This window comes from Microcaecilia unicolor, chromosome 4 (assembly GCF_901765095.1).
Source record: "Microcaecilia unicolor chromosome 4, aMicUni1.1, whole genome shotgun sequence".
NCBI classification, from domain to species: Eukaryota; Metazoa; Chordata; class Amphibia; order Gymnophiona; family Siphonopidae; genus Microcaecilia; species Microcaecilia unicolor.
The window spans coordinates 110,116,549-110,140,937 of NC_044034.1; the positions used below are offsets into that span (position 1 = coordinate 110,116,549).

The 24,389-nt window shown below is 42.0% G+C and overlaps 1 protein-coding gene across 5 annotated transcripts in view; it reads right to left on the reverse strand.

Moving 5' to 3' along the window:
- The window catches only part of DIAPH3 (diaphanous related formin 3), a 494,215-nt gene that overhangs the window by 414,367 nt on the left and 55,459 nt on the right, over positions 1 to 24,389 (reverse strand). For all 5 annotated transcript variants that reach the window (XM_030200561.1, XM_030200564.1, XM_030200562.1 and 2 more), the window contains one exon: positions 13,623 to 13,753. In XM_030200561.1, the coding sequence (XP_030056421.1) occupies positions 13,623 to 13,753 (131 nt within the window). The remainder of the gene's footprint in view (positions 1 to 13,622; positions 13,754 to 24,389) is intronic.

Here is a 24,389-nt window from a genome sequence, read left to right on the forward strand (position 1 = left end):
GCTGGTGTCCACAACAAAGTATATACAGAGGGCTCTTATCTGGGCCAGGACTATACTACACCCTAGCTGCTCCCCCCTCCTCCTTGTGACTGAAAAAAGAGGTAACATTAATTACCATTCTGCTGCATCACTATTAAAGAGTGAAGATCCCCCAGCAATGCACCAATAGCTGAAAGTGCTGCTCAGAACCCATTACCCTGATCCAGCAACTGTTTTAGAAAGTCCACTCAAGTGTTCTTCACTACCACAATGTGTGAGGCAAAACCAATACCCGACGGAGTTGAAGTTGCATTGTCAGATATCACTTTAACTAATTTTCCCTACACAGCCAGGAAGAACTGCTCTAGAGTCAAGTAGATCACCCTTGCTTCCAAGCAATTAATAGGCCAAAACACCTCTAGATCCAACCATCACCCCTATGTGATCCTTCACAGACAATGGGATTCCCAGCTCCCTAGACTTGAATCAGCCTAGGGGACTCCCTTCAAAAGATGAAAAGGGATCTATACCAATCCAGCTGCTTCCTGAAGATGCAAACATCACCCTTGTATAATCCTTCACAGGAAATGGGCTTCCCAGCCCTCTAGACATGCATCAGTCTAGGGGGACTCCCTTCAAAAGATGAAAAGGGATCTATACCAATTCAGCTGCTTCCTGAAGGCCAAGAGCAGAAGGTAAACCTTGAACTCCTGGGATTTTAGAGGCCACTAAAAGAGGCCCACCTGAAGTAAGCTCATGTGACCCCCCCCTTCCCACAAAACTAACTCCAGCATTGCTACCACTGTGCCAAGCAACTTAAGATGGGCTCTGAAGGCTTGAGACTTCCTCTCACAAAGCTCTCTCCTCTGAGCTCAAAGTTTGTTTATCCTTTCTAGGTTAAGACAGCCAGCACCCAGTCTGGTATCTAAATGAAACTCGAGGTACTCTAGCTCCTATAAAGGGACAAATTAACTTTGACATAGTTCACCTCCCAACCTAGCTGTTCAAACAGTTGGATCACACTAGACATCATTGCCTGTAAAACAACTTCTAAGATGGCATGAAATCAGCTAATCATCCAAAGACAAGTAAGCCCAGATCTCTTCCTTGTGGAGATGCACGGTCATCATCATCACCATAACCTTAGAAAAGGTTCTAGGAGCCACCTCCCCTCCCCTTTGTTTTCCACTCTGTTCATCTCCGCACATTTTTGAGACAGATATATTTTTTTTCCTTGCTTCTGTTTTAATTCTGGGCAACATTATGTGAATGCACACTTTTTCTGACATGTCATTTGATTTCCCATAATTTTCACACAGGCAAGTATATATGTATATACACTTTTTGGCAAACTCCTTTTACCGATACACATGTATTTCTATATTTTTGTATTAAGTTCATATCTCCAGTATGTGGATATGTTTTGAAACAGCCTCCACAGGTTAGGCTTGCCTGTTACAACTGCTTCATATAGGTCTTTGACCATGTGTAGGATATTACTTCTTATCCAAATCAGTTCCATCTTTGTTTCACCACCACTATGGATATGAGACTACAGGTCCTCAACTCTCCTGTCCTAGTAACAGGCATCTAAATTTGTTCTTAGCCTATATAAAGACAAATTGGGAGCCAATATCAAAAGTTTTTTGAAATTCATTTATACCACATCCACTACAAGGGGGAATAGGTAAAAGAAAATAAAAATAAAAAGGTAAACATTCACAAACTTTGAAATAGAAAGTTTTGTTTAAAATGAGAAACAATTTGTGAAAACAGATAGTAAATCAAGGCCACACTGCTTTTCATCACACATTTTTACTATTAAGATCTATGCTTCAGAGCATTTCATAATAAAAACTGAGCATATTTGTCAGTATAAATTTTAAGGTGTACCAAAAAGGATTTCATACCAATTCAATTTGCTTGAAAAAGGCTTGTTACTTAAATAGAGTTTACGCTCATTTGTTTTTTTTTTTTATGTCCCACTGAATAAACTTCTCCAAGGGTGCTTGAAAAATGCATAAAATTTCAAATTTACCCCACCTAATTTATTTCAGCTCCTTGAGGCTATCAGTCAAGGAACAGTTACTATTTATTCAAGATAAAAACCAGCCAACAAAATTAGGTGCTGTTTTTTTCAATTCAATGGCACAATAAAAATGTACATAACATATCTTAACTTGCAATTTGTACTGGTTTTCTTTTCTAGTTTACTGGGCATGGGAGGATATTGCTAAGATAAAAATGAGCATTTTCCATTTCTCAGAAGCTGCTCAACATCAACACAATATCTTGAGTATAAACAGTCACATTTACCCATTTTCCATAGTAAATGGAAGAAAGTGTGGTACCATAACTTTTTTCACTAATTCTCCAGTGCAAGAGGGAACCTAGCATTGCAAAATAAAGAAATGCACATTTTTGAGGGCCTCACTTTAATAAGATTCAGAAAAACAAAGTGGCAGTATGACTGAAAATGCATATACGGCTTTCAGAGCCAGTCAGAAATAGAAAACATTTCAGTCATCCCTTTCTCTATGAATTCTGCCTTTCAAACCATGTTAGCCTAGCTTATATTTTCTAAAGCTACAGTACATTGTTTAAGCCTTCAAACTCTTGTCTATTTTTCACATGCAGATTCTCTAAAAAAAAAATAATAATAATAATTCGAAATAAAATTGTTTTACTGATCTACATGTTCTTTCACACTGAAAGTGTAGATTATATAAATAATTAAAATCTTAAGAGTAAGAAAGCAAAAAGCCTTCGCTGTATGTCTTTTTTTTATATTATTTATATACAAATTAAATCCAAGCAATTTCACTCTTACAGAAAAGTGTTATTCAAGAAAATTATAACCTCTCATAAAGAAACATTTTTAAAGAAAATATAATAAACACTCGAGTCCACAATATTAGGATCCAAGACTAATAAAAAAAAGGAGAAATTAAGGAAAAATTAAAGGCAATATTATACCTGAGGAATATGAGCTAGAGATTAATTATATACAGAGCTTTACTTAATCTCCTGAAACTCTTTTAGTTGCTATAAAAGCTGACAAGTGAGAAGATTCAAAGAAAACATTTAACAGCATTATATCTAATACATTCACATGGATATCTTAAGAAAAAAGTTCCACCCCAGACTCCAGGTTTCAATAATAAGAACTGTTTACGTCTACTTTGAGTATCTCTTGATATATCAGGAAATAATAATAATTATTATTAATATTATTTGTTACATTTGTCTCCCACATTATCCCACCTTTTTGCAGGCTCAATGTGGCTTACATTATTCCGTAATGGCGATCACCATTTCCGGAGTGAGAAATACAAAGTAATGATACAATAAAATTCATAAATGTAAAAAGTAAATTATAAACTTAAGATTGGATAAGCAGTTCATTACAGGTATAAGAGATAAGGGGGTAACGTGTTAATGTTCATTGGTGGCAAATTGATTGATGCAATCAGGTGTAGAGAATACAGTATCATCTGATTAAGTTTTGATGTTAGGTCATTTGTGATGGCTCAATATACGGTCTTCTTGAACAGGTTGATCTTTAGTAACTTCCGGAAGGCTGGTAAGTCGTGCATTGTTTTTAAGGCCTTTGGTAGTTGCGAGCTGACGTAGGAGAAGCTAGATGCATATATTGATTTATATTTAAGTCCTTTGCAACTAGGGTAGTGGAGGTTCAAAAATGTGTGTGCTGATCTTAAAGCCTAGAAACAATTTCTGTTTTTAAAAAACATTCAAATTAACTTTTATTAGGGGATAGTGCCACCGAGGCAACCAAAGTCGCTACGGTGGCCGATTCTGAGTCTGAGGTGTCCAATAAAGCGGAAACATCCAAAGAATTTTGCTGCTGTTCCACTGCTTTTCTCGGTAGATAGTAAGCTTGTGTAAAAGGAGGAAATTTATCTTCAGGAATTCCCAAAATTTCCTTCATGTAATGCTTCAGCACTTCCAAGGGCCTAACCATAGTTACCCTTGGAAAGTTTAAAAAGCGAAGATTATTGCTCCTTACAAAATTTTCAAAAGTTTCAGACTTATTTCTCAAAGCAGACAAGTCTAACTAATGAGATCTGTGCATTTTGAATAATAGAAAAATCCTTGTCAATTTGATCCAGTCGAGGGTGCAATTCCTTCACCTCTGTTTCAACTTTTCCCACTCTCTGTTCTACATAAGAGAGCTTCTGTGTGAAAGCAGCAGTTTGTGTAAGAAAAGTCTTACCTAGATCAGAAATTAAAGACCATAAAGAGTCTAAGTTATCACTGTAGTCTTCTTACTTTAAAAAAAAAAAAAATCAGGAAAAGATACCAGCGTAGATTGTGAAGTATCACTTGTCATTTTCAAGCTCAGGAGCACTTCGATCCCTGTCTCACTCGCAGCAAGTTTGTTTTCCCGGGAGTACGCTTCCAGTCAGTCTCCTCCAATCTCCCCCTGATGTAATTGAGCTTCACATAAAATGGTGCCTTGCATACTTCTCAAAGAAGGCACCATCAACTCAGAGGGGAGAACTTGAACCTTGTGGTTGCGGGGGAGGAGTTATGTCGTTGGGGCTCAGCGTCGTCTCAAGCCCAGGAGATGACGACGCCTCCTCTCTCAAGGCGTCTCCACTGGGTCCGCTCCCAACTTCTCCAGCCCCCAGACTCCTCACATGGTGATCCATTGGACCCACAATAGGGGAAACAGGCAGCGGAGAGGCTCAAACCACTGCTCTTTGAGCAGGGACTGTCTTTCTTCTATGTCTGTGCAGCGCTGCGTACGCCTTGTAGCGCTATAGAAATGCTAAATAGTAGTAGTAGTACACTAGGAAAACAGTTTTCAACAAAGTCCTTGATCGAAGCTGACCTCAGGGACTCAAATGGAGCTCCCAAGAGGATATTCAGCAGTGGACAGGAGGCAGCAATTGAGCGACCTCCTTCAAAGCCTGAGAAATATTCCTATGAGTGGATAGGAAAGTCCCAGGATTTTACCCCGGAAACAGGAGAGGGACACCAGCCTAACCCTGAGTGAGTTCAGCACCAGCCCCTAATCAAACCCCTGCTGCAAAAACCTGAGGACCTCAGAAATCTGTGCCTTCCAAAGAGAAAGGAAATGGTGACTGCACCAGCTCTCACAGGCCTTCCAAACCTAGATTTAAGCCAGGGAAGTGGAAGACTTGCAAGCTTCAAAGTAAGGTGGAAATCACTGCAGGCAAAAAAATTTTCCTTGCTAACTGCCATTTCACAAAGGCCAAACCATAAATCGGAAGGAATCCAGGTCCTCCATTTCTACTGGACCCTGCTTGAGCAAGCTATGACCTCAAAGAAGGGGAAATGGATCATCCAACAGATGAATCAAACCTGTACCAAAGTTTCCTTCGTCAATCTGGGGCCACCAGAAAGGGATGCTAAGCTATCCTGCACAGTACCCAGCCTGACCAGATGTCCACACCAGTCCAGGACGAGCTAAAAGGCCACTGGTCCCAGCTTGCTTTCCCCTGGATCCTGCATAGATCTGCCTGAACGTTGTACTTGCTGGCTACATGGACCATCAAAAGCATCCAGCAGATTTGCTTCTGCCCAGCAACAACAGGCTACAGTTTCCAGGGTCACCACCTGACTCCTGGTAACTCCCTGCCTGCTGATGTAGGTCAGCTTTGTAAAATTATCACAGACTGCTCTTTCCTGTTATCAGTGGGAGGAACTCCACCAGTGCCAACTTCACTGTCTGGGTCTCTGGGTGTTTGATGGACCAAATGGAACAGCTAGCCATGTTCCTTGAGTGACATCACTCAGAGCACGATGTTGAAAAAAAGTTTAGTGCCGCAGCTTGCTTGTGACCTGTGCTGTTTCCATCTGAGCCTTGCTGCTATATATCTGCTATGTTATATCATGTCTTATAGCCCCTCCAACCCCTTATCAGTTGATCCTTCACTTTATCGGGACTCCTCTAATGCTATACCATCACTCTGCTACTGCTCACAGACTACAGCTAGCTATACCCCTTGGGTGACGTCATTCAGGAATGCAAGACTGAAAGAGGAATTTTGGCACCAGAGGCGCAACACGCCAGAGAAGTGCGTACCTCCTTGTGGTGCTGACAAAGGAGCTCCTTTATGTGCTCTTTAGTGTGGACTTAGGCAGGAAATTCTGATTTAGGGTGGACTTGGGGGGTTCAGATTTAGGGTGGACTTAGTGGGAAAATCTGAGTTACTGTATTTTTGCATTTTATTTTTTACAATATAATGGAATCTCATAATATTTCAGTAGTTATTGGAAGATGGCCACTATGGCAAGTTTTATTACCCTAAAACATGTGTAAACGTGCATTTTGTAGAATTTCACGTATAGATACTTCTCCTATACATTGTTTTTCTTTTATTCTTTTGAATGCTAGATCTGTTAGAAACAAGTTGTCTATGATATTTGACTTAATAATTGTCAGTATAATTTCATTTGCATTACAGAGTCCTGGCTAAGTGATCCCTATTGTGGTGCTTCATCAAATAGCCCTTCTAGATACTCCTTTTCTAAACCATGAATTGTTAGACGTGGGGGTGATCTATTGTTTCTCTCTAAGGAAGAGTTAGGTTTTATGTCATGTTTGAAATTTTAAAATTTTAATAAAATTATGAAGTGTTATTTTTGACTTCAAAATGTTTTATTATTTTATTGTTTACCAGGTCTGCACTATGATGACTATTTTCTGGTTATTGAAGCTCTGCTTAGTCAAGGAATTTTAAAAGATCAAATGACTTAGTTCAGGGTCAGAAAGTGTGGCGCTATCTAGATTTAACAAAAGTAACTCAAGAAAGGAGATGACCTTTCCTGTCTTTCAGACAAGTTAAAAAACTGGGAGCTTCTTTTTTATTGAGTTATCCTTGCAAGTGTGTAGTTAGATATCTAGGTGTGAAATATATTTTCTTTGTACCTGACCAGTTAATAGCATTCTTGGACTTAGAAAGACTTTCTGTAACTTCTGTTAGCAATGCCTGATGCAGTTTAGTAGGTTAGCAGGGTCTAAACATGTGATTGTCTTTCTTCTTTAGTTTTTTGCTGAAATTTTGCTCCCATATAATACTTATAATACTAGTCCCCCACTAGTTTGTGGTCTGATGTAAGAGTTTATTATTTCTCGAGTATAAGGAAGTGTTATTTTACATCATCTTTTTTTTTCTTAGTGTTTATTCCTGCTCTGTATTTCCTTAAACAAGTGTTTTGCTTGTATAAATTTGATGGTAAAAATTTTTTTTTTTTTTTTTTAAGAGAGATAAAGGCATGGATTATCTGTTGGTCACTCAACATCGCTGTAGCAATTGATACTTTGAATCATGAACTTTTATTACATTTGACTGCTCTCAGAATTTCTGGCATGGTTTAGAGTTGGTTCAAATCTTTTCTATCTGAGCAACGATTCCAGGTCTGCAGTGGCACTGACCAAACTGGAAATACATTCACAAGGCTCATCATTATCTGCTGTTCTTTTTAATATTTCAATGGCACCTATCTGTAGAGTCTTAGGTTGATTGGAAGTAAATTACCAACTTTACGATGATGTCATACAGAGTTTTTTTTCCTATTGAAAAAAAAAAACAATATCAGATTCTCTTGCTTTTCTATCTTTATGTTTCAGAACCTTAAATTCCTGGTTCTAACAAGATTCATTTAAATCTAAGACAGATATTTTTTTCTAGTTCTATGGATGACTATGTTCCTTTTTCATTTGATGGCCTCTAAGGGGGGGGGGGGGGGGGGGGGGAACCATCATCCCTCTGCCATTCAGTCCAAGAAATGAGTTCCAACCAAAGATATTCGCATTGATGGTCACAACTATGCAATCAGACAGATCCTAGCAGGAGATGTCTGGGATTGCCCCACCAGTCCAGACTCTGAGAGTGGTAGATGATTGTCAAAATCCTGGCAGACTGAAGCCCATGAAGATAAGAGGGTTGTCTGAAGGAGGCACATATGAACTCGAGCCCTGAGCACCACTTCCAGTGTGGCTGCCATGAAGTCTAAAAGCTGAAGGCAGTCCCAGGTCCGGGAGACCTCCAGGCTGCACAGATTGCACTTCTGGGCCTGTAGCTTGACCATGCGCTCTTTGATAAGAAAGACTGCTCCCAGCACCATACTGAAGCAAACACCCCAGTAATCCAAGGTCTGGGAGGGAGATAGGTGACTATTCCTGGTTCATCACCCAGCCTAGACATTCCAAGAGCAGAATGACCTGAGAACTAGCCCACACATGCTACATAAAGTAAATTGCTAACTTGTTGCTATTTTACTTAGGGGCCCTTTTACTAAGTCACATAAGTGCCTATGCACACCCAACGAGCGTCAATTTTGAGTTACCACCCGGCTACTGTGTGGCCCTTATGGTAATTTCATTTTTGACACGCATCCACTACGCACACTGGAAAATAATTTTTCTTTTTGGCGCACAGCAGAAACTGGGCGGTAATTGTCATTGTACATGTGTAGACGATCACCGCATGAGACCATACCACTAACTCAATGGCTGGCGGTAAGGTCTCAGACCCAAAATGGATGCGTGCCAATTTTTATTTTGCCGCACGCCCATTTTCGGCAAAAATGTTTTAAAAGGTTTTTTTTTTTTTTTTTTTTTACAGGCGCGCTGAAAATGGATCTGTGCGCGCCCAAAACACGTCTACATTAGCACAGCCCATTTTTAGGCGCACCTTAGTGAAAGGGCCCCTTAGATTTTGGCTGAAACAGTACATAGCAGCCTTTGCCTATTACAGCAATTAACACAGAAAAACATAGAATTAAACACAAATACAAGCAGGAATAAAATTTAAACATGCCACCACCTTATAAATGAAACAATTAGCAGATCAGAAATAACAATTTAAAAAAAATCAGAAAAAACCAATTAATTTTTAATACCCCAAAAGTCATGTATCATAGGCATAAAATAAAGCAAGAGACATCTCAAAAGCAAAACTCAAACAAAGCTGGCACACGAAAGAGCACAGTTTATTTATTGCATTTGTATCCCACATTATCCCACCTTTTTGCAGGCTCATATGCATTCTTCGCATCTACAGAATTTGGAACTATTCACTTCTCTTCAATTCCACATTTGGCTTCAAAATAAGGCAGGCTCTGCTTTGCTATACATTGTCTATCTCTGGGGGAGACTCAGTGCTTGAAATATGACTCAACAGTAAACAGAGATGAAGCTTTATGCAATGTTTTACCCATTACCTTTTTCAAATTGATCTCAATTGACCCACTTATGTGAGCCATTATATATTCATTGTATGTTTACTTATATGCTATTATAAAAACAAAACAAACCCTATACTGTACAAAAACAAAACTACTACTACTATTTATCATTTCTATAGCGCTACTAGACTTATGCAGCGCTGTACACTTGAACATGAAGAGACAGTCCCTGCTCGGCAGAGCTTACAATCTAATTAGGACAGAAGCAGGACAAACAAGAGATAAGGGAATATTAAAGTGAGGATGATACAATAAGGGTTCTGAACAAGTGAATAAGGGTTAGGAGTTAAAAGCAGCATCAAAAAGGTGGGCTTTTAGCTTAGATTTGAAGACGGCCAGAGATGGAGCTTGACGTATCGGCTCAGGAAGTCTATTCTAGGCATATGGTGCAAGATAAAAGGAACAGAGTCTGGAGTTAGCAGTGGAGGAGAAGGGTGCAGATAAGAGAGATTTATCCAGTGAACAGAGTTCTCGGGGAGGAATGCAGGGAGAGATGAGAGTGGAGAGATACTGAGGAGCTGCAGAGTGAATGCGCTTATAGGTCAATAAGAGGAGTTTCAACTGTATGCGGAAACGGATAGGAAGCCAGTGAAGTGACTTGAGGAGAGGGCTAATATGAGCATAACGACACTGGCAGAATATTAGTCGTGCAGCAGAATTTTGAACAGATTGAAGAGGAGAGAGATGGCTAAGTGGGAGACCTGTGAGAAGCAAGTTGCAATAGTCTAAGCAAGAGGTGATAAGAGTGTGGATGAGGGTTCTGGTAGTGTGCTCAGAAAGGAAAGGCCGAATTTTGATGATATTATAAAGAAACGACAGGTTTTAGCAGTCTGTTGAATATGTGCAGAGAGGGAGGAGTCAAAGATGACCCCCAAGGTTACGGGCTGATGAGACAGGAAGGATGAGAGTGTTATTCACAGAAATAGAGAATGGGGGGGGGGGGAGGAGCGGTTGGTTTAGGGGGAAAGATAAGCTCAGTCTTGGTCATGTTTAGTTCAGATGGCGCTGAGACATCCAGGCAGCAATGTCAGACAGGCAGGCTGATACTTTGGCCTGGATTTCAGCTGAGATTTCTGATGTGGAGAGGTAGATCTGGGAGTCATCAGCGTAAAGATGATACTGAAAACCATGGGATGCGATCAGAGTGCCAAGGGAAGAAGTATAGATGGAGAAAAGAAGAGGTCCCAGGACAGATCCCTGAGGTACACCAACTGACAGTGGGATAGAAGTAGAGGAGGATCCACTAGAGTACACACTAAAGGTACGCTGGGAGAGATAAGAAGAAAACCAGGAAAGAACAGAGCCCTGAAACCCAAGTGAGGACAGCGTAACAAGGAGTAGGCTGTGATCAACAGTGTCAAAAGCAGCAGAGAGATCGAGAAGGATGAGGATACAGACCTTTGGATCTGGCCAGGAACAGATCATTGGAGACTTTAGCAAGCGATGTTTCAGTTGAATGAAGGGGGCGAAAGCCAGATTGAAGTGGATCAAGAATAGCTTGAGATGAAAGAAAGTCAAGGCAATGGCGGTGAACAGCACAATCAAGTATCTTGGATAGGAAAGGGGAGATGGGGCGATAGTTGGAAGGACAGGTAGGGTCCAATGAAGGTTTTTTAAGGTGTGGTGTGACTATGGCATGTTTGAAGGGATCAGGAACAGTCGCAGTGGAAAGTGAAAGATTGAGGATATGATAGATAAAAGGGATGACAGTAGGAGAGATAGTGTTAAGTAGATGGGTGGGAATAGGATCGGAGGCACAGGTAGTTAGTTTCAAAGAGGAAAGAAGATGTGTAGTTTCCTCTTCAGTGATTTCAGAAAAGGAAGAAAAGGAGGCAGGGGTTGGAGGGTTGAGAGAATGAACTAAGGGAAGGAGGGGTGGAGGTGACCTGGTTGAGAATTCAAGTTTAATCTTGTGAACCTTATCATGAAAGTACTCAGCCGAGCACTCTACCAAAACCCTCATCCACATCCTTGTCACCTCTCGTTTAGACTACTGCAATCTGCTTCTTGCTGGCCTCCCACTTACTCACCTCTCCCCTCTCCAATCGGTTCAAAACTCTGCTGCCCGTCTCGTCTTCCGCCAGGGTCGTTCTACTCATACTACCCCTCTCCTCAAGTCGCTTCACTGGCTCCCTATCCGTTTTCGCATCCTGTTCAAACTTCTTCTACTAACCTATAAATGTACTCACTCTGCTGCTCCCCAGTATCTCTCCACACTCGTCCTTCCCTACACCCCTTCCCGTGCACTCCGCTCCATGGATAAATCCTTCTTATCTGTTCCCTTCTCCACTACTGCCAACTCCAGACTTCGCGCCTTCTGTCTCGCTGCACCCTACGCCTGGAATAAACTTCCTGAGCCCCTACGTCTTGCCCCATCCTTGGCCACCTTTAAATCTAGACTGAAAGCCCACCTCTTTAACATTGCTTTTGACTCGTAACCACTCGCCTCCACCTACCCTCCTCCTTCCTGTACACATTAATTGATTTGATTACTTTATTTTTTTGTCTATTAGATTGTAAGCTCTTTGAGCAAGGACTGTCTTTCTTCTATGTTTGTGCAGTGCTGCATACGCCTTGTAGCGCTATAGAAATGCTAAATAGTAGTAGTAGTAGCCTGGGGGGAAAGTGAAGGGGGAGTTGGAGGTGAAAGCACTTTGAGGAGAGAGTTCAGTGTGGCAAAGAGACGTCGAGGGTTTGATCCAAGAGAATGTGTCAACTAGATGTAACAGTCCTGTTTGGCAAGTAAAAGGGCAAACTGGAAGGAGGTCAGCAAGAATTTGAAATGTATGAAGTCAGCAAGGGCACAGGACTTCAGCCAAAGGCATTCAGCAAAGCGGGCACAGGAACGTAGGTAACGGATTCGAGAGGTCAGCCAAGGCTGGGGTTTGGTACATTTTACAGAACGGGGAATGGGAGGAGCGAGAGTATCCAGAGCAGAGGAGAAAATAGTATTATAGGAAGAGACAGCCTCATTGACAGACTTGGATAACATAGTGGTAGAGAAGAGATTTGAAACACTGGAGGACAGAGTAGAAGGGTCAATAGCCTAAAGATTCCTAAATGTATTGGTTAAGATTGGACGGGACTGGGGAGGAGGGTGTTTAAGTGTGAAAGTTATCAGATGATGGTCAGAGTTGAGGCACAGAAACTGGAGAGTGAGCAGTTTGAGAAGAGGATAAGATCAAGACAGTGGTCTTTCTGGTGAGTGGTGGCAGTGGTGGCAGTGGAGCACAGTTGAAGATTGAAAGAGGATGTTAAGGCAAGAAACTGAGAAGCATAAGAGTCAGAGGGATTATTAGCATGAATGCTAAAATCCCCAAGAATGAGGGAAGGAGATGAAGGTTCAAGAAAGAAGGAAAGCCAAGCATCAAAGCCAGTGAGAAAGGAAAAAAGGGACTTATCTGGGGGTCGATAAATAACTGCTACTCGGAGAGGCAGAGGAGCAAATAGATGGATGGAGTGGACTTCGAAGGAAGAAAAACAGTGAGAGTGAGATGGAAGAAAAGGTTGAAATCTACAAGAGGGTGAAAGTAGTAGCCCGACACCATCTCCGCGGCCAACCAGGCGAGGAATATGGGAGAAAAGATAACCTCCATGGCACACGACTGAAGCAGAGTCTTCAGGGTAAAGCCAAGTTTCAGTTAGGGTGGAGAGTATGAGAAATAAAGAGGTCATGGATGTAGGAAAGTTTGTTACAGAGCGGGCATTCCACAGAGCGCAAGAGAAAGGCAGGGAAGGGGGGAAGGAGAGGAACAGAAATTAGATTGGAGATATCATGGTGTGACCTGCACAAATAGGATGAGAGCTGATGTGGAGGACCAGGATTGGGATTAATGTCCCCAGAGGAGAGCAGAAGAAAGAGCAAGAGAGTACGGAGAAGAGTAGGAGAGGTATGACGACAGCGACAAAGGCGAGATGTACTCAGATAGAAAGGAGATGGATGAATGGAAGGAAGGAAATGTTGAAGGTTGAGAGCTGAGAAAAAGAAAAAGGAGAAAAGAGATGGTGAGATGATGAATACAGAAGGTGGACAATGTGTTCCTGCAGTGTACAGTGGTTTCAGATGGAGAAACAGATTAGGAAGGGACAGTACCAAGAAGAAAAAAAGTGTACTGGAGCCATAAGTAGTAACTGGGAGAAAAATAAATGTATAGAGAAAATGCCCCTGGGCACCTAGAGCGGAGGCCCTGATTGGATCGGAGTGGACCTGGGAGTCACCCCGGAGAAGACTGTAAAGGATATGCAGATGAGCTTCAAGTCCTCCACAGCACCTGAAAGGCAGCCGGTGGTAGAGCTGGGCACCTCTCAGCCAAGGAAAGGCTTAACAGGGGTTAGGCTGATCCTAGCCAAAACAAACCCTAGACTGTAAAATTTTCATTACAATTTTCTGTTCGAGCAAATACCTGACCGTGTTGCTGGTCAATGATACACGAAGTGACTGCAAGTATGTGATAAGTCGTTCATCTGCAGCTCCTGACTTTAGTTCATGGATAAACTCCTGAGGCGAGATCTGTCTGCTACTCTTCAGGCTACCCTGAATCAAATAGAAAAATCACACGTCTATACATTATCCCAGCTAGTTAGAAAAATAATCATAGCAAGGAGCAGACAACAATAATCAAGCCTCACAATTAAGAAAATTGATTTTTAGTATTTCTAATTCTGGAAAATCCTAACATAGTGACTGTGTAGATTAACATTTTCTAGCATATGATTTCATCAATTACATATAATTCTCCTAAATACCAATATATTCATGATATGCTATGTAAGTCTAGACCAATGGTCCATCGTATCTAGCATCCAGTCTCCAATAGCAGCCAAACCAGGACACTGGAAAAACCTTAAGATCCCAACAGTACATCTATTGCTTACTGTCCACTCCCAGGCAACCAGAAGTGCACACAATATTCAAAGTGCAATCACACCATATAACTATGTGAAGGCATTATAATATTTCACTTTATTTTTATTTTCCAAATAATTCTTAACATTATATTTGTTTTAATGACCCATCATCACACATCAAGCTGAGAATTTCTATTGTCTACAGTGACTCCAAGATTCTTTCCCTAAATGGTACCACCACAAAGAAACAGAGAAGCAAAGTTAACCACCTGTAGCAGATGTTCTCTAAGGACAGCAAGACATATATTCTCACGTGTGGGCAATGTCACAAACAAAGCTTGATGTGGAGACACTTCCCAGAATTCTTTTTATCACAGCATTTAGAAGCATCCATCATGCATGCATGTGCCTTCCTTCCCACCATTGCCACACAGGACCAGAGCAGTCTATTACAATAGCGGATAGCATTCATCTCCGAAGGGAGGTGGACGGATATGTGAGAACATATGTCCTGCTATCCTCAGAAAGAACACTTGCTACAGGCGAGTAACTTTGCTTTCTCCGAGAACAAGCAGGACCTAATATCTCACATGTGGGAATCCCTGACTACCAAGCTGTCCAAAATAAAGGAGACAAAAAATAAAAGGCTTGCAACAGGCAAGGGTAAACAAAACATTTCAAGTTTTTTTTTTTATTTTGTATATATATTACTACTATTAGGACAGCCTGGAAAAGAAAAAAAAAAATAGGCCGGGGAGGGCTGGATTCTAGACACCAAATAAATTCTCAAGTAACGTCTGACCAAATTGGACATGTAGACAGTAGTGAGATGTGAATATGTAAACTGATGCTCGCATTGCAGCTTTACAGATCTCCTCAATGGAGGCTGATCTCAGGTGGGCTACCAATTCAGCCCAGAGTCAACCCAGCCTGGGTGTAAACAAAGGAGATGCAGTCTGCTAGCCAACTGGATAATGTGAATTTACCAATGTATGCCTCTATCCAACTAGGTGGACCATCTATGGGCTTTAGACTGCTCAAGATAGAAGGCAAAGACTCTCTTGCAATCCAGTTAAGATGGAACTCCACCACCACCTTAGGAAGGAACTTAAGATGTGTGCAAAGAACTACTCTGTTATGATGAAATCTTCTGTAAGGTGGATCAGCTATTAGTTGCCTGGAGCTGAAGTAACTGCCACAAGACCTTCCAGATCTGGTACTTCAGATGGCAATTATCAAGCAGTTCAAAAAGAGCTTCCATCAGTTAGGTGAGAACAACACTGAGATCCCATGACACTGTATGAGACTTCACAAGGGGCTTCAGTAACAGCAAGTCCCTCATAAAGCAAACAACTAAAGGCTACACAGAGATGAACTTATCCTCTACACGTTAAGTGTAGAGTTGGTTTTAAGGCCAATCTCAGAAAGGTGCAGATAGTATTCAAGCCATATAGCAAACCTCCGCCACTTAAAATTATATGACATTGTAGTGGTATCTTTTCTGGAAGCAAGCAGAACACAAGACACACACTTATGCAGTTGAAAAGAGTCACCTTCTAGCCCCTCAATATCCATGTCATGAGGGCTAAGGACTGAAAGCTAGAATGCCAAAAGGACCCCTTCTTCTGAGTGAGAAAATTCGGAAAGTACTCTAGTCAACACAGGTCTCAAGAGGCTAACTCCAGAAGTAGAGAGAACCCAATGTTTCTCAGCTACTAAGGAATATTGATCATGACTTCCTAGTACTGCTTGAGTTTTAGTAGCGTTTTCCCTACAAGAGGTATGGGAAGCTACACATATAGAAGTCTTCTTCCAATGGAGAAGAAAGGCATCCAAGGCTAGCCTGACGTGTGATCCCAATCTGGAACAGTACTGAGGGAGCACCAGTGAAGTGGCGAGATCTATCAAGGGGGGGTGCCCCACTCTCAAAAGATCTCCTAGGCTACACTCATGCTGAGAGATCACTCATGTGGTTGCATTATCCAGCTCAGTCCGTTAGCTCAACTGTTGCTCTTCCCTGCCAGTTAAGTGACTGGCCACTGCTAGATGCCCAACCCCACATCCCAGCAGCTTCATGACACAGGAGGTATGACCTCATGCCTCCCAAGTTGCTGATATAGTACATTGCAACTTGATTCTATTTGAATGAGGATGCATTTGATGCATAAGCCAATCTCTGAAAACTTTTAGAACATTCCTCTAAGAGCCTGATATGTAGCTGATTCTCCTGGAGAGATCACCGACCCTGGGTGTGAAGCCCATCTACTTGAGCTCCCCAGCCCAGGTTGGATTCATCTGGTGTCAATGTCTTGTGGGAAAAGAGAAATTTGGAATGGTAGTCCCTTGGCCAAATTGCTTTGAATTAACCAGCAAGACAAAGACTTCTTGAAAGAGAGTGGAACTGATGGCTCTAACAATCTCAACATCTGCTGAGCTGTAACCTGCTGCCTCTGGTGAATTTGCTACACCATGGCTACTAGATTCTCCACATGTCTAGCAGGGCTCCTATGAACTCCAAATTGTTGCACTGGTACTAGATGGTACTTGGAGTAGTTGATAACAAACCCTAGCTAACTCCAGCACCCAAATAGTTTGATAAATACTTGTTCAGAGTCCACAGGTCTAGGATGGGACAAAATCACCCTGTTTTCTTTGGGACCAGAAGTACTTTGGAATATTCCTTCCCTTTTTCCCCTGTGGAATGAGCTCAACTGCACTGTCTTGCAATAGGGCTATAAGAATCAGGGTTCCTTGGTCCTGAGTTTTAGGAGAGTTTTTGCTATAAGGGTCATACAGAATGTGTGTACAGCAGACCCTCCTCCCAACAAAGGAGGAAAACATCTATAGCTGGTTTGCCATATAACCCTATCCTGGAACAGAACAGAGGTATCTTGTTCTGAGAACCAGTGAACAGGTCAATTGAAGGAGCACTATATTTAACATATCATCTGAGCCACGTTTTATCCAGGGGCCACTTGTGTTGCTGTAGCAACCGACCCTTAGGGTTAGGAAGGGTTAAAAGGTAAAGTTTACCTATTTGCAGATGATACTAAGATCTGTAACAGAGTTTACACCCCGGAGGGAGTGGAAAACATGAAAAAGGACCCACGGAAACTAGAAGAATGGTCTAAGGTTTGGCAATTAAAATTCAATGCAAAGAAATGCAAAGTGATGCACTTAGGGAATAGAAATCCACGGGAGACATATGTGTTAGGCGGGAAGAGTCTGATAAGTACGGACGGGGAGAGGGATCTTGAGGTGATAGTATCTGAGGATTTGAATGCGACAAAACAGTGTGATAAGGCGATGGCCATAGCGAGAAGGTTGTTAGGCTGTATAGAGAGAGGTGTGACCAGCAGAAGAAAGGGGGTGTTGATGCCCCTGTATAAATCGTTGGTGAGGCCCCACCTAGAGTATTGTGTTCAGTTCTGGAGGCCGTATCTTGCTAAGAATGTAAAATGAATTGAAGCGGTGCAAAGAAAAGTTAAGAGAATGGAATGGGATTTGCGTTACAAGACGTATGAGAGACTTGCTGACCTGAACATGTATACTCTGGAGGAAAGGAGAAACAGGGGTGATATGATACAGATGTTCAAATATTTGAAAAGTATTAATCCGTAAACGAACCTTTTCCGGAGATGCGAAGGCGGTAGAACGAGAGGACATGAAATGAGATTGAAGGGGGGCAGACTCAAGAAAAATGTCAGGAAGTATTTTTTCACAGAGAGAGTAGTGGATGCTTGGAATGCCCTCCCGCAGGAGGTGGTGGAAATGAAAACGGTAACGGAATTCAAACATGCGTGGGATAAACATAAAGGAATCCTGTTCAGAAGGAATGGATCCTAAGGAGCTTACTACTACTACTACTACTATTATTTAGCATTTCTATAGCGCTACAAGGCGTACACAGCGCTGCACAAACATAGAAGAAAGACAGTCCCTGCTCAAAGAGCTTACAATCTAATAGACAAAAAATAAATAAAGTAAGCAAATCAAATCAATTAATGTGAACGGGAAGGAAGAGAGGAGGGTAGGTGGAGGCGAGTGGTTACAAGTCAAAAGCAATGTTAAAGAGGTGGGTTTTCAGTCTAGATTTAAAGGTGGCCAAGGATGGGGCAAGACGTAGGGGCTCAGGAAGTTTATTCCAGGCATAGGGTGCAGCGAGACAGAAGGCGTGAAGTCTGGAGTTGGCAGTAGTGGAGAAGGGAACAGATAAGAAGGATTTATCCATGAAGCGGAGTGCACGGGAAGGGGTGTAGGGAAGGACGAGTGTGGAGAGATACTGGGGAGCAGCAGAGAGAGTACATTTATAGGTTAGTAGAAGTTTAAACAGGATGCAAAAACGGATAGGGAGCCAGTGAAGGGTCTTGAGGAGAGGAGTAGTATGAGTAAAGCGACCCTGGCGGAAGACGAGACGGGCAGCAGAGTTTTGAACCGACTGGAGGGGGGAGAGGTGACTAAGTGGGAGGCCAGCAAGAAGCAGATTGCAGTAGGTGACAAGGGTGTGGATGAGGGTTTTGGTAGAGTGCTCGGAAAGAAAGGGGCAGATTTTACGGATGTTGTAAAGAAAGAAACGACAGGTCTTAGCAATTTGCTGGATATGAGCAAAGAAGGAGAGAGAAGAGTCAAAGATGACCCCAAGGTTTCGAGCTGAGGAGACAGGGAGAATGAGAGAGCCATCAACAGAAATAGAAAACGGGGGGAGCGGGGAGGTGGGTTTGGGGGGGAAAATGAGAAGCTCGGTTTTGGTCATATTTAATTTCAGGTGGCGTTGAGACATCCAGACAGCAATGTCAGACAAGCACGCTGAAACTTTGGTTTGGATGCAAGGTGAGATATCAGGGGTAGAAAGGTAGATTTGGGAGTCATCAGCATAGAGATGGTAGGAAAAGCCATGGGATGAGATTAATGAACCAAGGGAAGAAGTGTAGATAGAAAAGAGGAGGGGACCAAGAACAGAACCCCGAGGTACGCCATTGAGTCCATTGCATCATGGGTAGTGTAGATTTAAGTACAAGCATGTTGATTTAGAGGTATTTCTGATTGGTAGGTCGATTAAGTCAGTCTATCCCGGTCCATCACCGTAGATAATTTTGTGAGTCATTGTACAGATTTTGAAGGCTATGCGTTCTTTGATTGGAAGCCAGTGGAGTTTTTTGCAGAGGGATTTTCACGCTTTCAAATTTCGGTTTTCCGTAGATGAGTCTTGCTGCCTTGTTTTGTGCGGTAGTGATTTCTGTCGGTTAGTTCTATAAGGGATGTATATGGTCACATCGTCTGCATAGATGAAAGGGTTAAGGCCTTGGTTGGACAAGCTCTTAGCTAGCGGAGTCATCATTAGGTTGAAAAGGATCGGCGATAATGGTGAGCCTTGTGGTACTCCGCAATCTGCTTTCCAAGGTAATGATATGTTTGCTTTTGATTTTACTTGGTATGTTCTTGTAGTTAGGAAACCCTTGATCCAGTTGAGTATGTTGCCGCCGATTCCGAATTCCTCGAGTAGTCTTATTAAGATATTGTGGTTTACCATGTCGAATGCGCTAGACATGTCAAATTGGAGGAGGATGTTGTTTCCTCTAGCTATTTTCTGCTTGAACTTGGTTACTAGAGTGAGTAATTTATTTATTACATTTGTACCCCGCACTTTCCCACACATGGCAGGCTCAATGCGGCTTACATAGTAACAAGTAAAAAAGAAAATACTGTTTCTGTGCTGTGTAGAGGATGGAAACCTGAGACTCGTGTAGTATTGAGAATTTGTTTATATATTCTGTAAGTTGTTTTGTTACCATGCTTTCCATCAGTTTGACTGACAACGGGATGGATGCTACTGGTCGGTAGTTTGTGATTTCATTTGCTTTTTCCTTGGTGTCTTTTGGTATCGGGGTGAGTAGGATATTGCCTTTTTCTTTTGGGAAGAAACCTTGCTGCAGCATATAGTTTAGATGGTATGTGAGATCTGTTATGAATCGGGTAGGGGCGGATTTCAGTAGGTAGTTGGGGCAGGTATCTAGCTTGCAGTGAGTGCTGGAGAACCTTCTGAGCGCCTGTGCTACTGTGTCGTTGGTAAGGAGGGCGAACTTAAGCCATATGCAGTCGGCAGGGTATTCTCCATTGGTTGGGTCCAACTCCTTAAGAAAGTTTTCGATGTCAGTGTTGTCTTTAGTTAGTGTGTTGTGTAGGTTTATAATTTTTTTCTTTGAATACTTAGCAAGATTGTACTTCTCCTCAAGAACTGCCATCACTGAATGCTGGAATTCAGCATGGTTGGTCATGTCCTTCGAAGTTATCGGGGCCATATCAGTGACATAGAATAAAGCATGCCATCCTCCATTGAACTGAGACTAAGTGCCAAAAAAAAATCTGAGACAAATAAAAAGGAGATTTAAACAGTTTAGCAAGTAAAGAAACATCAGCAAAAAAGAGTGAAGAAACAAAAAATGAGGAAGCCAAAGCTGAGTGATGATAGAAATCCTGTTTATTTTTCCTACTTGCTATAGGTGTACAATCTAAGGACTCAACACGGCTGTGTTTTGGCAAACGTGCATTCATTAGGAGCCCTTAACATACACAGTACACAATATAGCAATCACAAAGTGGGAAAATGTAAATCACGTCAACCCAAACTGAACAGAGCAAACACAGGTTAACTGACTGGAGCGTTTCGCATGCAAATGTTGCTAGTCAGTTTGTTCGCCTTTGTTTGCTCTGTATACTTCATGTTCACGTGATTTACATTTGCCTAAGTTGTGACTGCTACATATTGGGGCTCATTTTTAAAGCACTTAGAACAAAGTTCCACAGGTCACTATGGAACTTTGTAAGTCTAAGTGCTTTGAAATTAAACCTCATTATGTACTGTGTATGATAAGGGCTCATGACGAAGGCATGCATGCCGAAACATGGCCGTGTCCAGTACTTTGATTGTACACCTATAGCAAGTTGGAAAAATAAACGGGATTTCTATCATCACTCAGCTACTCATTTTTGCTGGCGTTTGTGTGTTCGTAAGGACTGGAGTTTCTCCTTTTGCTTTTTTCGTGACGCAAATAAAAATATACAACAAGCCATTTTGATGCCGTTTGATGTGGGCGTGAACAAAAAAAACGTATTCACACTGCTCCACAGGAAAACAACGGGACTCAGCTGGTCCAACGCGACAACGATGATGGGCAGAAGACGCACAAATGCATAGAAGGCATCTTCCAAAAGCTTCTGGTAGAATACCGTGAAGCACTTCCTGCTCCAAGTTCTGTCAAATAACATAACCCATGAATAAGAATATCCTCATCTAACTCATCTCCATAGAACCAAAAGAACCCAATTAACTATCCCCACATGCAAAAATCATTCAAGTAACATGTTACTATTTTGAGCTTTGTTTTTTATATATATAGATTTACACGTGTATTACATTATTGGTGTTTGGTTCCAATTTGTAAACAAAATTTTTCAAAAATATTTTGAAAAAGAAGAAAATAAATTCATTACTTTAATATTTTTTAAATATGTTTTGTGAGTTCATACAGTATTTTGCTATTTATAAAGTTTTGGTTTGAACAAGGTAATTGAGTATTGCTTTTCTTTGATGGCTCAACTAAGGACTGCATTTGCTCAAGCCCTGATGCAGAACTTTACAGAATTCAGCACAGAGTTGGGTCTGCAGATATAAACAGCTTGGACTGTGTAAGATAAGTAAATGTTTTCAGATGCCACTATAGCTGTGAATTTTGAAATACCATGGAATAGTGCCTCACTATTTTAGTGATAAGGTAAAATTATGTCTTACCTGATAATTTTCTTTACTTTAATGAAGCAGATGAATCCAGGAACTAGTGGGTTAAGTTCGCCTACCAGCAGGTGGAGATAGAGATAAACAAACTAAAGGCAGTGATGCCAGAGGGCCATCTCCTTCCTCAGTTAGTATGCCATTCGTAAGCATTTGCCAAGGCCAAAAATATGAAACCAACAACAACCAGAAACCATCCTCACTATGAAAAACAGAGAACCAAATAAGAACTTTGAAATAACTGCAACTTGATCTAGAAATCGGAATCCTTTCCGTGTTCCCATATCTGTCTGAACTCTGCAAAAGAGAACCCGGAAGGAAAAAATAGCGACACTGCGCAGAAAATGAAAAAACCGTCAGCTGAACTAGGGAGGGATCCTGGATTCATCTGCTGCGTTAAAGGAAAGAAAATTATCACGTAAGACATAAGTTTACCTTCCTTGTCACTTGCAGCAGATGAATCCAGGAACTAGTAGGATGTACCAAAGCATTCCTTAAGTAGGGTGGGAAGCCGATGCTCCCCGTGTCAACACTCCCGCCCCAAAACACGCATCCTCCCGAGCAGACACTTCTAGCCTGTAATGCTTCGCAAAAGTATGACGGGACACCCAAGTAGCCGCCCAACAAATCTCTTCCAGAGATAAGGCCTCCGCCTCCCCCCAAGAAGCTGCCTGTGCCCGAGTAGAATGCGCCTTCAGGGCCACTGGAGACGCCCACCCTTGTAGCAGATATGCCACTCCAATGGCTTCCCTAACCCAGCGAGCAATGGAAGCCTTAGAAGCCGCCTCACCTCTTTTTGATCCTGACAAGAGCACAAAGAGATGATCCGAGAGTCCAAACTCAGAGATCTGCAAGTACCGAAAAAAGGCTCTCCGCACGTCCAGGAAACGTAGCGAGGCAAACTCCCCCAGAGAATCCTCTCCTCGAAAAGACGGAAAATAAACCGCCCGATTGACATGGAAAGCCGAAACCACTTTAGGTAGAAACGACGGCACCGTCCGGATAGACACTCCTGCTTCAGAAAACTGCAAAAAAGGATCTCTGGAAGACAAAGCCTGAATTTCAGAAATCCTCCTAGCCAAAGCAATGGCCACCAAAAACACTGTCAAGTGTTAGATCCTTCTCAGAAACCTTGTTCTCTGGTTTTTTGGGGTTTTTTTTTTTTTTTTTTTTTTAGTGAGGAGGCAGAAACAAACAGGGAAAGAAAGGAACAGCAAAAGCCTGTTCAGAGGGAATTTGAGGTGCAGCAGGGACCCAGCAACTGCGTATGCTGCCAAAGGGCACACCACCAGTCCGCCACCCCCGGCTCAAACTGGCCACCGGCCCAGGAGCTGGAGAAAAAGCCGTCCATCACCTGCTGAGATAGAGACATACTGACTGAGGAAGGAGCTGGTCGTCTGGCATCACTGCCTTTAGTTTATCTCTCTCTATCTCCACCTGCTGGTAGGCGGACTTAACCCACTAGTTCCTGGATTCATCTGCTGCAAGTGACAAGGAATTAGTATTAGAAAACAATTTTTTTTAAATATATTGTATGCTTTGAGTGCACAATGTGGGGAAATGATGATTAAAAAGGTGAACAGTTTGTATAAGCTGTAATGGCCATTTAAGTTTCTAATCGTCCCCCTATCTTATTATTTTCAGAATGTCATTGAACCAGTATAGTTTCAAATGCAGATACCTGTCAACAATTATGATATTAGTTACTTATTAAAGTGACGTTTGAGCAGTGACCTAGTTGTTAAAGCTGACAACCAGCAAAGCCCAGTTGAAACCCCGCAGCTGCTCTTTGTCATCTTGGGCAAGTCCCATAGTCCCTAACTCTATAAAGTATGCCAAAAAAGTTAGGCACCAATTAGGTGCCTATCATTTGGCAGTCAAATTGAAATTAAGTGCCAAAAAACAGGAGTAAAATGGCAGTTAGGCAACCAAGTACACTTAAGACATGCCAAGTTATAGATCAGCTAAGTGCATAACTGAAAATGTGGTGTTCATATGGGTGGGCCACAGGCAGGTCATGGGAGTACCAACTATTTAAGTGAGCACTTTACTGAATATTGTTAATTAGGCACCTAACTGCTGCATTCAAGTGTGCCACTTTACACCTGTCATAGAGTAAACTTAAGTGATGACGCCTAAATTTAGGCACCTAATTGCTGACTTACACTAATACTTTAACAGATTAGGCATGCAAATTTGTCATTACAGAATACTAGCTTAGTGCCTTTATTTGGGGTGCCTAACTTATCACTTTTTTTAGGTTTGCCCCCTTAATCCTCTATTGCCTCAGATATGAACAGATTGTAAGCACTCCAGAAACAGGGAAATACCTAGCTTACCTGAATGTAACACCTTCAGCTACTACTGAAAAAGGTGTGAGCTAAAGCTAGAGAATGATACGAGGATGAAGTTTGTCCCTGTCCCCATGGGTTCGGTCTCCGTCCACGCCCCCTCCTCACGGGTTCTGTCTCTGTCTCCACAGGTTCTGTCCCTATCCCATCCCTGTGGGCTCTGTCCTCATCTGCAGACACCT